The 17,061-nt window shown below is 34.4% G+C and overlaps 3 protein-coding genes across 4 annotated transcripts; all 3 read left to right on the plus strand.

The window, feature by feature from the left end:
• LOC105157486 (putative late blight resistance protein homolog R1B-16) lies at window positions 3,956-9,436 on the plus strand. 2 transcript variants are annotated; one of them, XM_020692254.1, is made up of 2 exons: window positions 3,956-6,441; window positions 6,514-7,131. In XM_020692254.1, the coding sequence occupies exons 1-2, from the start codon at window positions 4,161-4,163 to the stop codon at window positions 6,804-6,806; spliced, it is 2,574 nt and encodes an 857-aa protein (XP_020547913.1). In that variant the 5' UTR covers window positions 3,956-4,160; the 3' UTR covers window positions 6,807-7,131. The 2 variants fall into 2 exon arrangements, with proteins under 2 accessions (XP_020547913.1, XP_011072192.1); XM_011073890.2 differs by adding an exon at window positions 9,304-9,436 and having other exon boundaries at window positions 3,957-6,809.
• On the plus strand, window positions 8,648-11,337 carry LOC105157487 (ammonium transporter 3 member 2-like). Its single transcript, XM_011073891.2, has 3 exons — window positions 8,648-9,531; window positions 10,323-10,608; window positions 10,694-11,337. The coding sequence occupies exons 1-3, from the start codon at window positions 8,935-8,937 to the stop codon at window positions 11,227-11,229; spliced, it is 1,419 nt and encodes a 472-aa protein (XP_011072193.2). The 5' UTR covers window positions 8,648-8,934; the 3' UTR covers window positions 11,230-11,337.
• LOC105157313 (vignain-like) lies at window positions 14,871-16,788 on the plus strand. The gene is made up of 4 exons (XM_011073704.2): window positions 14,871-15,372; window positions 15,595-15,830; window positions 16,034-16,174; window positions 16,320-16,788. Exons 1-4 carry the CDS (start codon window positions 14,928-14,930, stop codon window positions 16,590-16,592), a joined length of 1,095 nt encoding a protein of 364 aa, XP_011072006.1. The 5' UTR covers window positions 14,871-14,927; the 3' UTR covers window positions 16,593-16,788.

The raw sequence follows: 17,061 nt of genomic DNA on the forward strand, positions 1-17,061 counted from the left end.
GTACCGTAATTTAATTTTTAAAATATAAAAGTGGAAAATTCTTTATGTATGTACTCAAATTTTGTACATTTGTAATGTATTCAAAAGATAAACGAAAAAAAAAAATTGAAGAACACTCGAATCTATCATAGTATTTGGATTCATTTTTTAAGTACTTTATTGCGTTTTGTGGAGATAGAAAAAAAAAACAAAAATAAATAAATATATGTTGGAAATAATTAATCCAACATGTCCGACATCCATGTAGGGAGGGAGAATCCTTATTCATTTGAAACACTAATACAGATATATCATGAAATAGTAAAATCGTGTTTTATATATATAAAAAAAAAATAGGAATGCAACATAAAATATCAAGACACTTCAGAATTTCATTGAAACGTCTCTATAGACATGGATTTTCTAACTTGATTGTATTTTAATAAGTCAAATTGTTTATACAAAACTTAGTCGAATTAGCTAATATGAACATAATCTAGTACTGATCCTTGATGAATTTTCTTTTTTTATTATTATTTTGAATCGTTGCAGTTCATTACAACTTTGTCGGAGTTAAACCACATGACATGACGAGTTTTAAGAATCCTATATTAAAATATGAAACAAACACAAAGAGACAATCTCTTGATATGTTGACCAAGATGCATCTTGAACTTCGGATATTAAGGTAATTTTTCTTGTAGTTGTAGTAATAATAATAACAAGGGATAATTATATTTATATTTTTTATTTATAATTTAGTTATATAAATTATTCTTATTTTTTAGTATAATTATAGAAATTAGTCCTGATAATAAAAAAATAGGGGTAGTTTGTATAATAATGCTAATATTTTTAGGGTATTATTCTCTCATTTCTCTCTTGATTTTTAGTCTATTTTGAGCCCATATTTTGCATTTCACACGAATATATACACTATACCATTATTTTATGCTTTTATTCTTACTTTAATTCAAGTTTCCTTAATTCTTTTTCAATATAACCATTACTGATTTAAGCATTGGAGTTCACCTTTATTTTGTAGGATTAGTCTTCGTTGAATTATTTAGAAATATATTTATGCAATTTTTTAAAAATATGTATGTAGATACTTGCAAATTTTATGCAATTTTTCTAAAGAATTTATCAAATTTTTATTTTACACATTTTAGGCAAATTTTAGGAAAATTATGAACCTTAATGCGCTTTCCAGGGGGAAAAAATAGGTCCCTAATGCAATTTTTAGGAAAAAAATAGGATTTTAATGCAATTTTTAGGAAATTTAGGAGTTTGCGAGAATCATAAAATTTAATACAATTTTTTAAAAATTATGGACTACAATGCAATTTTTAGAAAAAAATAGACTTCAATGCAAATTTTAGGAACATTTAAAAATTTTAAAAAACATATAATTTTATCAATAATAAATTACAATTAACAGTTTTTAATATTAATTTTTTTTAAATTGTATATTCATGACTATCAGTGCTCCGCCTATTCCGGGACAAGATTGTGGCTGGGGTCGCGGTCGTGGCCCTCCCAAGCCTCCCCGAGCTGTTGGTGCGGATGCACCCCAACCACCATAGCCTGCGTCCTAGGCCCCGCCAATTCCTCCAGATTCTCCCACAGTGGTGTCAAATGCGACTGGACCTAGCAGTACACAGGCTCCCGTGCAATGCACCACTACCACCACCAGCGTCGCAGAGGCATTATATCAGCATGCGGGATGCAATGTATGTACGTAAATTTATTCACTTATTTTATAAAATTTTATTTTGATTTTATTATTGTTTTTAATATTTAATTATTCTTTTCAGGTCCAATCGAGATTTTCACAAGGCGATTCGTGCAACGGTCAAAAGGTATTATCCACATCCCTGGGGGAATATATCGCAAATCTCACAAGAGCACCAGTTATTATGATTTCAAAATTTAAAGGTAAGAATAATATTTAATTGTAATTAATACTTATATATTTTTTAGTATTTATATATTTTTTAATATGTGAAATTTGCAACTATCCTATCGGTGGGGTTGTGGCGACGAGTCAATGTTCAAGGTCGTCAAGTCGCAGGTGGGGAAGTTCCTGCAAAAGCGGTTCGCCGACGTCCGGAACTAGTCGTTCCCTGTGGCTAAGCTAGCTAAGGAGGTCTAGTGCCAGCTTTTGGAGTATCTAGAATTCCTAGAATTCCTGCAGAGTTAGAGAAGAATAAGGTCAATTGGGTAACTAACCCTGGATGCAGCTGCTATCGCCTATCACAGGGGGGGGGCGTCCTCTGTTGGGGCCCCACAAGCATAAGATGGTAAATATTTTAACGTATAGTATTAATTTAATTCATTTTTTTAAATTTCTAATCATTTCTGAAAAGGATTTTTGAATAGCAGGCACGACTTGAATGCCCGGTCAAACAGATGGAGGTGACGGCCATGAGCGGCCCGAGGGCATCAGAGATCGCGGTAAATATAAAAATAATTTAATTTTTTAATTTAAAATTAGTTTTTTTTAAAGTTTAATCATTTAATCTGTTCGCAGGAACTGTTCGTGAAGATGATGGGAGAACGTTAGATACGACAAAATAGTAATCAAGACCCTCCATTATTCTCTCAAGGCTCAGTGGCACCTAATGGGCAACAGGTGTCGCTGTCAACAGCGGGGAACCAGAAGAGTGGTCGAGTATTCAGTCTTGACTCACCTGTTGCTGGACCATCACAACCCAGCGGGTCCACTATTTCATCACCCTCTCCACCAAAACCGCTGCACCCCGACCTTGATGATCGGGTAACGAGGCTCGAGGAGTGGATGCAGCGGATGGATCCCATCTAACTTGATCCTCAAACGCCCTAGCCTCCAGCTAATCCTCCGGTACCCAACATCGACGGCGACGAACACATGGTCGAAGGGGATGCTGATTTAGATTAGAATTTTTTTTATTTGTAAAAATACAATGTAAAAATAATATTTTTATTTTTTAAAGAAATTTTTATTTTCTTAATATATTATATATATTTTTGTTTAATATTGCATATTTAAGAAATTAAAACTACCTACATATAACAAAAATTTTCAATAATTTTTTTAAACAACTAAATATTAAAATAAATTAAATACAAATGAATATTAAAAAAATATTTTTTTGTCATTGTATTTATAACAGCGTTGGAATTCTAATTACTGTCATATAATCCTGAAGCCATCAACGATCGTGCAAAAGATGGTTATCAATTTTGAAAAAAGCTGTCCCAAAAGTCGATACTAAAGTAGTGTAAAAAACAGTAACAAAGGTAGATACAAAACCAAAATCAACATACGCATAATGAGTTACAAAAGCCATTACAAAAACTGTAAAAAAGAAATACAAAACTTGATACAAAAACCGTTACAACATAATGCAAGACCATTACAAAGTGTAATCCAAAAATCGAGCCAAAGTTCAAATACAACCAAACCTATATGTGTTATAAAGGTCGTTCCAATAACAATTAAATCAAAATTAATTGAATCGTTCCAAAAACATATCCAAATTCATTTTTTTCAATTGAACTACAATTGTAATGGTCATGCGTGGCCGGTAAAAAAATCTTTACAAATTGTAACGACTTTCAAGCAAGTCATTACAAATATTTCGTAACGTCTGAAAAACCGCAGTAAAAATGTCCCGTTACAAATTAATAAAACAATTACAACATAATCATTACAAAAACCGTCATTATAAAATGATCTTTTTTTTTTTTATAGTGCTATCAGTATTGCGATTAAAATTTTAATATTCAATATTTTCACGTTGGATGCATATAAGAACAATACTTCAAGTAGTATGTAGACGCTTCCCGCTGATTTCTTCGAGAAATAGTAGATCAAGAGTTGGCTTATAATAAGCACTAATATTTAATAAGTAGAGAGACTTCTCGGTTGCATATAATAACACTAATTAATAAAATAAATGAATAAATAATCAAGGTGACACATTCATAGAAACTGCTTTTAATTTAAAATAATAATAATAAAAAAAGTTGACATATTCAGCGTAGATTTGCTGTCAAGTCTTCGGATTTTTAAATCGGTCAATTGATTTTTTTGTACTGTCATGTCTTCTCCGTCTGAAATTCTGATGATCTAGCCACTGCAAAACGGCAGCCTCCAAATTCTTTTCAGTGTGTGCGAAAAGAGACAGAAGCTAGCAATGGCTCATTCTGCTCTTGTTTCACTCATGAATACGCTTGAGCTGATTTTGCACTCTGATCGCTTTCACTTTTTCCGTGCCAAACACTATATCATCTCTATTTACAGAAAAGTTCGGTTCTTGCAAACGTTGTTCGAAGATTCTCCCCAGAAGAGCAGCCAAGAAGAGGTGGATTCCTTGGAAATCCGCATCAGAGATTCAGCATCTGTGATCGAAGATCTTGTTGAATTCTACGTTTCGGAACAAGTCTATGAAGATTCTGACAGGTTCATCGCCTGGTTGGATTCTCCCACTGATCTAGAAAACTGGGAGTATCAGGAGTTGGATGAAGTACTGGTGGAGATTGATTCCCTCGTGGAAGAGCTGTTGAATGATAGGTGCGGCTTGAAGGATTTGCTGCCGAGGCAGCATTTGCCTGTTCTTGGCTCTTCAAGAGATGCTCGTGTTGGCAAGAATGTGATGGTGGGCTTCGACGAAGATGTGATGGAACTGAAGCATAGACTTACCGGATGGGAATCTAAGCTCCAAGTCATTCCCATTACTGGCATGGGGGGCGTGGGTAAGACGACTCTCGCTAGAAACCTTTATGATGATTCACTTGTCAAAGATCACTTTGATCTTTGTGCTTGGGTAACAATATCCCAAACATATCTCGTGGACGATGTAATCCGAGGACTTTTAGCAAATTTTGGAGTTGTCATTAACAGACCAAAGGAAAAGAGTGTTCAAGATTTGACGCAGACTTTGTGGAAATTTTTGAAGGGTAGGAGGTATATAATCGTATTGGATGATATGTGGAGTACACAAGTTTGGGATGATATGAAAAGGATGTTTCCGGATGATGGTAATGGGAGTCGGATCATGTTGACGACTAGGCTGCAGGGTGTGGCCGTTTATGCAACTGACTCCTTTAGCCCTCCTCATCGGATTCGTTTGCTGGACAAGGATAAGAGTTGGCATCTACTTTGTCAAGAGGTATTTGGACAAGAAGGCTGTCCTCCGGAATTTCAAGAATTGGAGGATATTGGCAAGATGATAGCACACAACTGCAAAGGGCTCCCTCTTGCGGCTAGGGTGGTTGGTGGGCTTCTTGCAAATTCAGCAATGACACGAGAATTTTGGGGGTACGTTGCTGATAATGTAAACTCAATTACCATAGAGAACGATGAGCAGTGTTCCGAGATATTATCTTTGAGCTATAATCATTTGCCTCATCATCTCAAACCTTGCTTCCTCTATTTGGGAGCTTTCCCTGAAGATTATGAAATTCCCGTCACCAAGCTCATCAGATTATGGATAGCTGAGGGATTTCTGAGACCATCTAGATCAAAAAGCTTGGAAGTGGCTGCTGAGGGATACTTAAACGATCTCATTGACAGAAACCTTGTTATTGTCCGCCAAAGAGGATCAAATGGGAAAACAAGAACATGCACCATGCATGATCTTTTAAGGGACTTGTGCTTAAAAGAAGCTCAAAATGAGAATTTTCTTCACATCATCAACAGGTCTGCTCAATTTTCTCCCCCGGACATGGATAATATTCCACGTCGTTTGATCATGCATCTAGATATTCCTGAAGGTAATGACATTACTGAATGTATGGAATCAATGACACTCACTCGTTCTGTTTTGTGCACCGGACGTGTTCTCTCTACAGTGCCATTCTACCAAAGTTTCAGGTTTCTGAGGGTATTGGATTTTCTTGAAACAGAATTCTCGGAATTTCCTTTTGCGTTTCTGTTCCTAGTGAACTTAAGGTACCTTGCTTTCACTTTCCAAAGTTTTCCTGTACTCCCTTCTAAAATATCCCTACTTTGGAAACTCCAGATATTGATTATCAAGGATCAGCAGAACTTGTTAAACAGAGAGTATTTTCCTTATTTCCAGTCCTACTGTGAAGTAGACACACCATCGGAAGTCTTCCAGATGGCACAATTAAGACATGTACAGATGACAGAAATTTTCTTGCCTAATCCTATTGATAAGGAAAATCCTGTTGTCCTAAAAGACCTGGAAACACTTTGCACGGTCGCAAATTTCAGATGTACAGAGGAGGTCCTGAGGAAATTCCCTAACCTTAAGAAATTGGGTGTGTATTATTATGGTGCTGGCATAGAAGACTGGTCCGCTTACGACCTCAAAAATCTTGTCCGCCTATCCAAACTTGAAAACCTGAAATGCGTGTTCAACTGGCCGCCTAATGAAACTTTGTTGCCAAATCTCAGCTTCCCCCAGAGCCTCAAAAAGCTAACTCTCGATGGCAGCAATTTATCTTGGAAAGGTATGTCGATTATTGGCTCATTGCCTCATCTTGAAGTTCTCAAACTTAAACAGTACGCCTTCACGGGCGCAGTGTGGAAGCCAGTTGAACGGGAATTTTCTCGACTCAAATTCCTGCTAATCGAGAAAATGCGGCTGGTGCGGTGGATAGCTGAAAACACACACTTCCCCTGCCTTGAGCACCTGATCATCAGCGCATGCCATGATCTACAGGCGATCCCTTCTGGTATTGGAGATATACCAACACTAAAAATGATAGACATCGACGACTGTAGCTCGTCTGCTGTCACGTCAGTAGAGCAGATTCTAGAGGAGCAGCGAGACATGGAGAATAATGTCCTACAAGTTCGTGTACGTCGCATTTAGAAGGTAATGATACAAGTACTTTACTGCCTTCATATCTCTGCACAAAATCACAACTCTCTCAAGACTGCATTAGAAGTACATCTATAGCAGCAAAGAGGGGTCCCGGTCCAGTTTTTATTTGTTTCTAACTTTACAATGAATTAAAATCTATGAAGAGTGTCAACTGCAATGATATTAAACTCGGAGGCAAGAGTCATATGTCATAACCCCATCATAGTAAAAAAATAATGAATTATTTACCATTATAATTAAGTTATAACTAAATTTTATTGTCAATAAATAGTTAGCATCCGCTCTTAAGATAATATACAAATCTTAGTTTATCGATTATGATAAAACTAGCAATTTACATAATCATAGGAGAGAAAAATTTAATTAGATTATAGGCTTAATCAATTTGTTCATTTGTTAATGTCTAATTCAAATAATTATTATGATGTGGGTGTTGATTTTTTTTGGTGTTTTTCTCATTGTTCATATAAAATGTGTCCAGAGTTCAATTTTAAATTTTATCATTTTTTAAAATTTTAGAAAAGTTAGTGAAGCAATGGTTCACTTGATTTCGGATTGAGCCAATTGTGTTGACGGTTCAATCCACGATTCAAACAGTTTTTAAAAAACAGAATGATTTTGAGGCTAATTCGTTTTTATTAGTTGAACCAAACCGTTTTATGAATGGAGTGACGATTCATATGGTCCCTGACGATCGGCCCAAACTGAATTTTAAAATATTGGTCTACTGTAACCTAATATTATTTGCATGAAGTGATTGTTAGACATAAAATCTAATCTTACATCCTTTTATTTCTTAATATGCTATTATATTAAAAAGGTATATACATAAAAGCCAATGGATGTCACCAAAATAATAGACAATGGCAAGATGTTTATTGTTAATTTACAACAACAAGCTCTCCAATTATGTACAAAAACTCATCGGTATTTACAAATCTTAAAGCCTTTGAAGGGTAGATTATTATTATTATTATTATTTTGGGGATAAAACAACCAAACATGCTTTTTTTTTTTGACAAAACTCTGTTTATTTTCTCTTTCGAAATGGGATTGACTGTTAGATGTGACGGTCAAATAACGGAGGATAGTAATAATGATAAAAAAGACTATAAATATTAAGTATCAAATCTGATGATTTGAAAATTTTGTTATATTAAAATTGAAATAAAAATATAATTAAGATATGAGAAGGAACATTATCCCAAAACATTAATATCAAGGATAGGAACCAACAAGTTGACATATGTTTATTGATTGTAATAACAGCCCGGCTAAATATACCTAAAATGCTGTCCCATAATTACCAAGAGAAACAGCACATGAAATTATTTATTTATTCGATGAGACACGCACTTACATCATCGTAAATCCAATAAAATACATAGAGAATCCGTATAATAATATTGTATATTTTACGGATCCTATATATGTTAAGCAAACACAAGGTGACAATGACTTGATGTACTGTTGACCAATTGCATTTTAATTTACTTAAATATTTCAAGTTTAAAAAAAATTAATTTTATAAATTAAAATTAGATATATTATTGTAATAAGGAATATTAAATTAAACTATCAAAATTAAAATTAAGCAATTAAAAAGCAATTATTATTTCAAAAAAAATAATTTGTAACAGATGGTAATATATACCAACCTACAAATTTAGCCTTTCCAAAATACATTGCAATAATCGCTGGAAATTCAGTAAACTTACTATTAAATTCAACAAAAAATTGAGTTATAAAATGGGTAACGGGCAACGGGTGTTGCATTTTTTGTAGTGTGTTTCTTTCACTATTAATAATTAAGCAGATAACTGGAGCAAGAATCGTCCTGTTCGTGAAGGAACAGGGTCGAACTTTACAAGAATCCTAGCTAGCAATTCTAGTTAATAATTTAATATTGGTAGCATTGGAGAATCCTCGTTAGAATCCAGACATTTCTGTCTTTCATCCACAAGACGGAAGAGAATGTTAGAGTATCATTTTTGTGCAACAACTTAGAGATTATTCCAATGCTCATTCCTATTACAATCCAAAACCCGACAGCTTATTTATTTCACATACGACGTTACCTGTCAAAATTTTCCAAAAACAAAGGGCTCATTTTCTGATGGGTGAAACCTATGCTTCGCTCCCACCCGGGCTCGGGCACGACGATGCATCGCCAGTATGGCTGAACAAAGGCGACAATGGGTGGGAGCTAACCGCAGCAACCATGGTCGGGCTGCAAAGCGTTCCGGGCCTGGTTATACTCTACGGCAGCATGGTGAAGAAAAAATGGGCAGTGAATTCGGCATTCATGGCCCTCTACGCCTTCGCCTCCGTGCTCATATGTTGGGTGATGTGGGCATATCAGATGTCGTTCGGGGCAGATATGATCCCGGTATTAGGAAAGCCCGATCAGGTCATGATAGATGGAGATTTACTGGTCCAATATGGACACAAATACATCCCCACGGCTGATTACGTTTTCTATCAGTTTGCATTTGCAGCGATTACTGTGATACTGCTGGCGGGGTCACTGCTGGGGAGGATGAATTTCTACGCCTGGATGCTGTTTGTACCGCTGTGGATCACGCTGTCCTACACGGTTGGGGCGTACACGATTTGGGGCGCTGGGTTTTTGAGAGAGTACATAATCGACTATGCTGGGGGTTATGTCATCCATCTCTCTTCTGGAGTGGCTGGTTTCACTGCTGCTTATTGGGTAATTTGGTAATTTTTGTTTCCAAAATCATAGTTAATATACATCGTTGACAAATTCTATCCCAAATCGAGTGTGGTCGAATTTGATCTAATCACGTAATACACTTGTTATGTAATGATGTTACATTATAAAAATGGAATATTTGACCATGGCTGATTGACATGGTTAAATATAAAATAGTCATAGCAAATAATCTTCGACGACAGCCATGCAATGATTATTGGTTGTGGTATTTGTGATGGTGACTAAAATATTTGTCATGACTAAAAGCCATGACAAATATTTTTCTATAACTTTTAGCTATGACAAATAATTTTTTCTTGGAGGTAAATCTATTTTTGCATTGATTTTATTTAACTGTGGTAAAAAATTATTTACCATGATTTTTAGCACATAGCTATTAAAATTATAGTCAATAGTCATTTTTTTTTTCTAATGTTAGGGAGAATGACTAATCACATACAAGAATGAATCGGGGTGGGCCTCAAGGGGCTTTATTCCCTCATTACTTTCTAAATTTGTTATAATTGTAAATACCACTCATTATTTGAAAAATTATAAATACCTACTTAATCAAATACCCCTACAAATATCCACTGAAATTAATTTATGTTATATTCTTAGAGTGAAATAATTTAGCATGCACTAGGTACAATATATATATATATATATATATATACACACCACATTGAAAATTGTATGATTATACAACATGCTGAATTAATTGCTTGTGAAGAGATAAAAATTAATTGTGGTTGATTTTGTGGAGATGTTTGTTGACATGATGATAGGTGGGACCAAGACATTCACACGACAGGCAACATTTCCCCCCAAACAACATAATTAACATGCTGGGAGGCGCAGGTTTTCTGTGGATGGGTTGGACAGGTTTTAACGGCGGATCACCACTGGCAGCCAACACAATAACCTCGCTTGCTGTATTAAACACCCACATCTGCACGGCCACCAGCCTCCTCGTCTGGCTTTCCCTCGACATGGTTGTCTACCTCAAGAGCTCCGTCATTGGCGCCGTTCAGGGGATGATCACTGGCCTGGTCTGCATTACCCCTGGGGCTGGTAGTTATTTCTTACTGCTAACAGTTAATACTTGTTAATTTTGTATGTACTAAAAAACATTTTTTTTATGTACATGGATTGGTAGGAATTGTGGATACATGGGCAGCAGTGTTGATGGGAATCTTGTCGGGCTCAATCCCATGGTTCACAATGATGGTTTTGCACAAAAAGTCATCCTTCTTCCAAAGAGTTGACGACACTCTAGGAGTTTTCCACACCCATGCAGTAGCGGGGCTGCTCGGTGGGATTCTATCGGGCCTGTTTGCCAATCCTAGGCTCCTCGAGATGTTCTATCCAATGGGTAAACAGGGGCCAGGCTTCATCTACGGTATAGCTAACGGGAAATTCAGACACGGGCTACGCCAAATGGGCTTCCAATTTGCGGGGGCCCTTTTCATAACAGTGTGGAACGTGATAGTAACGAGCTTGATATGCATATTGATAAGTCGTATGATTCAACTTCGAATGGAGGAAGATGATCTGGAAATAGGCGACGATGCAGTACACGGGGAGGAAGCCTACGCCCTGTGGGGCGATGGAGAACGGCATCCTCCACCTCTTCGCTTCCGTATGACCCCTAGAATGCCTTCCTTTTGTCGACGCCCCGACAGCAAATTCTAATGTCTTTAATTTGTATTATTTCAGTCCATCCCTAAAAATACTTTGATTTCTATTGTAAATTAAACTAGGCAGTAGATGATTTTGACAACATTGTTGCCAAAGCGCCAATGTGGGATTATTAATAATAATTAAAATTTGTTTTCGATTTTGGATTTATAAGACATTTTTCATTTTTTTTATTTCCTTTTCTTTGACTATTTACTTATATATATATATATCATAAATTGATATTTCGTTTAGGGAAAATTACCTCATAAAACTGATATTAAATTTTCAATCTCAATATATATTAGAACAATGTAATAAATTGTATCCTATTACAAAATCAAATCAAATAAAAATAACGAATAATAATAACATAAAGTAATATGATTTTTCTCATAATTAAATATCATGATTAGAAATATAAAATTATAGTGACTACTATACTAATTAACAATAATTGTACAACGACTATTAACTATATATTATTTATGTGAACAAGGGCTTAAATATTAATTACAATTAAAATTTATGACGAATATTTTAATTATAGATATAATCATATTGCATTTTTTATTCATTACGGATAAAATTTCTGTTGTAGTATCAATTTTGATTTACCATATTTTTTAAGCCCTAGTAATTTATAGGGAAGTGAATAATCTATTATATGACACTAATATTTAGATTATCTTTTCAATTAAAAATCCAAACGGGGGATGGGGTTGGGAAAATGTCTTACTCAAATTAAATTGATTACAAAATAAGTATAACATATTTATTATATAATTAATTTTTTTCTGCATTAAAGCCAATTACATAATAAAAATATGGGTCAATTATAATGACCTCTCCTGAAATTTCGTATAATTATGAATACCCCTTCATTGTTGGAAAATTTACCAATACCCTCCCTAAGTTTAACAATCATATAACAATTAGCTCAATCCATCAGGTTATCATTCATTTTTTATGGTGAACTGACCAAAATGCCATTATAGATTAAAAATTATAATTTTATTTATTTTTAAAATATTTAAATTTTATTATGAACTAAGTGGACAATTTTTTATAGTTTTTAAATTTTTTTCATCCATCCTATTCGATTTTTTTATAATCTTTTTTTTTTAAAAAAAGTACAGTAAGGGTAAAGTTGATAATTTCATACATCTATCTAAGAATTCCATAATTTCATCAAACATTAGACGGTATTTATAATTTTTTAAATAATGAAGTGTATTTGTAATTATGATAACCAATTTGAATTGAAATTGTCCGTGAGTGAGTTATAATGATACTCCATAATTGCTAATTGGTCACGCAATAGTAGATTAAGAAGCAACTTTTCTTTTATAGCAAATCAGTAGAAAACGACGTCATTTGCGTCCTCACTATAAATTGCACTCTTTCTTCCTCGTGTGGTTCCAAATTGTTGGAGAATTTGGGCAGATTCAATCTCTTAATCAATTACTATATATTTTTTAAAAATATTAATTAATTTTTAAAATTTAAAATTAATTGTACACATACGTATATTTCAAAAATAAAAGGTGCAAAAAGTCCCAGTTACCCCCCAAAAGATACATCCTTTTTTCAATAAAGGTAAATTTTATTAAGTAAAAATACAGAGTGTACAATCAAAATGGCACTCTAAGTATACCATAGTATCCGTCATACTCTATACAAAGCAATAGTACTAATACTATGAGTAAGTTCAACACTAATTATACAAAATATATCCTTTATAAATCATACTAATACAATTTTAGTACATAACTGACAGTTACATGTAGTTCGTATCATCGTATGTTTACTGTTTTTGTAGGTGAATTCCAGATTATGATATTGTCCAAACCTATACCAAAACCTAATTAATAATGTGCTTATTTTCATGTTATTTAACATCCCATTTTCTTTATAAAACTTTTCGACAAAATAAATAATCGAATCTCTAACTAATATTTCCTTTAACTTCTGGTTTTTGGCTTTATCACGAAATGAATTTCTCACACGCAATAACTTTAAAAGGGTACCAGAATTTAAGGAATGATCCTAAACAAAATCCATAATTATTGTTTTAAGGGATTATTATAGTAAATTACATCTGCACCGACCACTTGAAATTAAGTCAAAATACATAAATAATAAATACATTTTTTTTTAGTGATAAAAGTTAATTTACACAAACAAACCCCCGTTGAGACACATTACTCTAACATCTCTCGTAAAGTATGTATTTATAATTTTGTAAAGGACAGTAAATGTCTGTGTCGTCAATATCATTTACTCAAGAAAAAAAAAAAGAGTAAAAAATGGGTTTCATACTGAAACCAGGATCAATAAGAAATTATAAATTTCAAAAAGCTTTTCTTTTTATTTAGAGTAAATTACAACAATCCCTCCTAAGGTTTGACATAATTATAACTGCCCCTTAATTTGTTGTTTGAAAAATTATAAATACCCCCTGATGTTTGATGAAATTATGTAATTCTTGGGTAGAATTATGAAATCATCAACTTTGCATTTTTTTTAAAAAAAATTAAAACTTTATAGAAAAATCGAATGGGTTGAATAGAAAATTATAAAAAAATTATCCACTTGTCCATAGAAAAAATCAATTCTTTTAAAAAAATAAATAAAACTATAATTTTTAATCTATAAGGGCATTTTGGTTAATTCATCATAAAAAAAATGATAAAAACCTAAAGTATCGGGCTAATTATTAGATGGCTATTAAAATCAGGGAAATTTTGCTAATTTTTCAAACAACAAAAAGATATTTATAATTAACCAAACCTCATAGGATGTTGTTATAATTTACCCTTTTTTATTTATTATTTTTTCCCTTTTGTTGAACTTTTCTTTCCTCATAAAGCAATTCAAACTACGTGGTTTTATTTTGGATTGAATTTTTTATTATAAATTTTATTCATTTTTTACTTCATTTAACATATACTCGTAATATGTATAAAAAAAATTTAAATAAAATATATCTCGTCATCTTCGTATATATAATATATATATATATATATATATATTCAAGAGAACTAAAGATATAATAGAATTTTTAATACAAAATTCAATTCCGATTTCAGTTACCAATAGCTTTTCCGGAAAGAGTTGGTGGCTACTTGCAAGAAATCGTGCCATACTCCCTAACGATTTAACGGATTGCTTGCATCACTGCACATAATTCATTTTTCACTTTCTGAAATATATCTAAGATCACACAGTAGCGTGTTTTGCATGGAAACCTCATACCCATAAATTTACATCAATACACGACTTTATCATAACTCTGCTCTTATCTATCCGCACATAATTACACCTTTTTCGCTATGTTCAGATGTTGTCATACCGTGTAATAGTTGGGGGGCTGACGGAGCAGATTGAATTTTCTATTTTAAATTGAACTGCATTTCTATATATTTCAATTAATATATATATATATATACACACGTTAAGTATAGAAAGATTATATTATTAACTTTATTTAAGGTCATGATTTCGAATCCTATCAGACGTCGTGTATAGAATTTGGAATAGAAAACCCAATCCGATGATGGAGGGGTTTGGCGGGTGGTGAAAGCAACCTTGCTTCTGTATGGAAGTTTGCCCATAAGGAACCTTGGAATTCCATCCTTTCTTCTATTTAAACCACTCTTCCATTCTCTAAATCTTCACATCTACTACACAAAACTCATAGATTCTTGAACATGAAGTCGTCTCTCGTATTAGTGATTCTGTCCCTTGCTCTGGTCGTTGGTCTAGTTAAGAGCTTTGATTTTCATGAGAAAGAGCTCGAGACTGAGGAGAGCTTGTGGGACATGTACGAGAGGTGGCGGAGCCACCACACGGTGTCGAGGAGCATCCAAGACAAGCACAGGCGCTTCAACGTCTTCAAAGCCAATGCTCACTATGTCCACAGTTTCAACAAGAAGGACAGGCCTTATAAGTTGAAACTCAACAAGTTTGCTGACATGACCAGCCATGAGTTCAGGAGCCTTTACGCCGGCTCTAGGGTCAAGCATCATCGCATGCTGCAAGGGAGTTTACGTGGAAATGGGACGTTTATGTACGCGGACGTGCAGAGCGTTCCACACTCCATTGATTGGAGGAAGAGTGGGGCGGTTACTGCTGTCAAAGATCAAGGCCAATGTGGTAATACATCATCGTTTACCTTTTTCGGATAAATTACCTTGAGACAGTCTAAAGTTAAATCTAATTACACAAACATTTGTATGTTCTCTCAAAATTACAAGTCCACCCCCAAAAGGGTGTTCATGTAATTTATCGTAAGTAACGTAGTGGTAATTATAACTATATAACCTCAAAAACTATAATTATAATTTTACTGTTGATGATCAAAATATATTGATACAGGTAGTTGTTGGGCATTTTCGACCGTGGTGGCAGTGGAGGGGATAAACTATATCAAGACAAACAAACTTGTTTCCCTGTCTGAGCAAGAACTTGTCGATTGTGACACTGATCAGAATGAGGGGTGTAATGGAGGACTGATGGATTTAGCCTTTGAGTTCATCAAGAAGAAGGGAGGTATCACAACAGAGGAGAACTATCCTTACATAGCTGAAGATGGAGAGTGCGATGCCCACAAGGTAGCAGACCATATTTGTGTTGTTATTACGTTAAACCCCTAAACTATTGTCAAATTACAAAACAATCTCTGTAGTTTGAATATTTACATGTATTCCCTATTACTGATGTTTTCATTACACTGATACATTACCTTGTTAGTAATTGTTTTTAGTTATTCCATCCAACAAACATTTAATCTGATCATAACATATATCTTGTCCAGGAGGATTCTCCAGCTGTCGCAATCGATGGACACGAGAACGTTCCAGCGAACGACGAAGATGCATTGTTGAAAGCAGTAGCACATCAGCCTGTATCAGTTGCCATAGATGCAGGAGGTTCTGATTTCCAGTTCTACTCAGAGGTAAAACACAAATCTGTATAATGCACTCATGTTCACTTTGTTTGATCTTACATTTTTGTAGTGAATCGGTTTAACACGAACAATCAATATCAAACACGTATAACTAACCAACAACTGCTAATATGAAACGTTCTTCCTATGATAGGGAGTGTTCACAGGAGACTGTGGAACGGAACTGGACCACGGGGTGGCAGCGGTGGGATACGGGACGACCCTGGACGGGACCAAGTACTGGATCGTGAAGAACTCGTGGGGGCCGGAATGGGGAGAGAAAGGTTACATCAGAATGCAGCGTGGTGTGCACGCGAAAGAGGGACTGTGTGGCATAGCAATGGAAGCATCTTATCCCATCAAGAACTCTTCCGACAATCCTGGAGCAGTACCTCATACTAAATCCTACCACAAAGATGAACTCTAAGTTGTCTGAACTGGAGATGGCCAGGGATTTGGCAACTCTTCCTTTTCATTTTCTTACCAGTTCAGTTCAAGATTATCTATACCTCACATTTGTTTGTCAACTTCACAGTTCACACAAGCTGGATACCTCATATATATCTGTTGTGTTCAACGTTACATTGATGAAATAAATATATACTTTTTTCTTATTGCATTAACTCTTCAGGCCTCCTTCACTTTGCTCGATTGAGTTATAGTGTAATAGATTAATGCATGATAATGTAAGAGATAGTTTGCGATAGGCTAATGTAATGTTCTGTTTCGTTGGACCGATTGCTGGATTATTGTGTTATTATTTTATTACAAACTTGTCACGTGACTGAGAATCATGATTGAACACATGACATTTGCAGTAACACTATATTTAAAGTTATTTTTTGGGAAAAGAATTAAATAAAATTCTATTTAGCTGCATTAAAACCTAGATATAA

The sequence above is a fragment of the Sesamum indicum genome, linkage group LG3 (assembly GCF_000512975.1).
Source record: "Sesamum indicum cultivar Zhongzhi No. 13 linkage group LG3, S_indicum_v1.0, whole genome shotgun sequence".
In the NCBI taxonomy this organism is placed as follows: Eukaryota; Viridiplantae; Streptophyta; class Magnoliopsida; order Lamiales; family Pedaliaceae; genus Sesamum; species Sesamum indicum.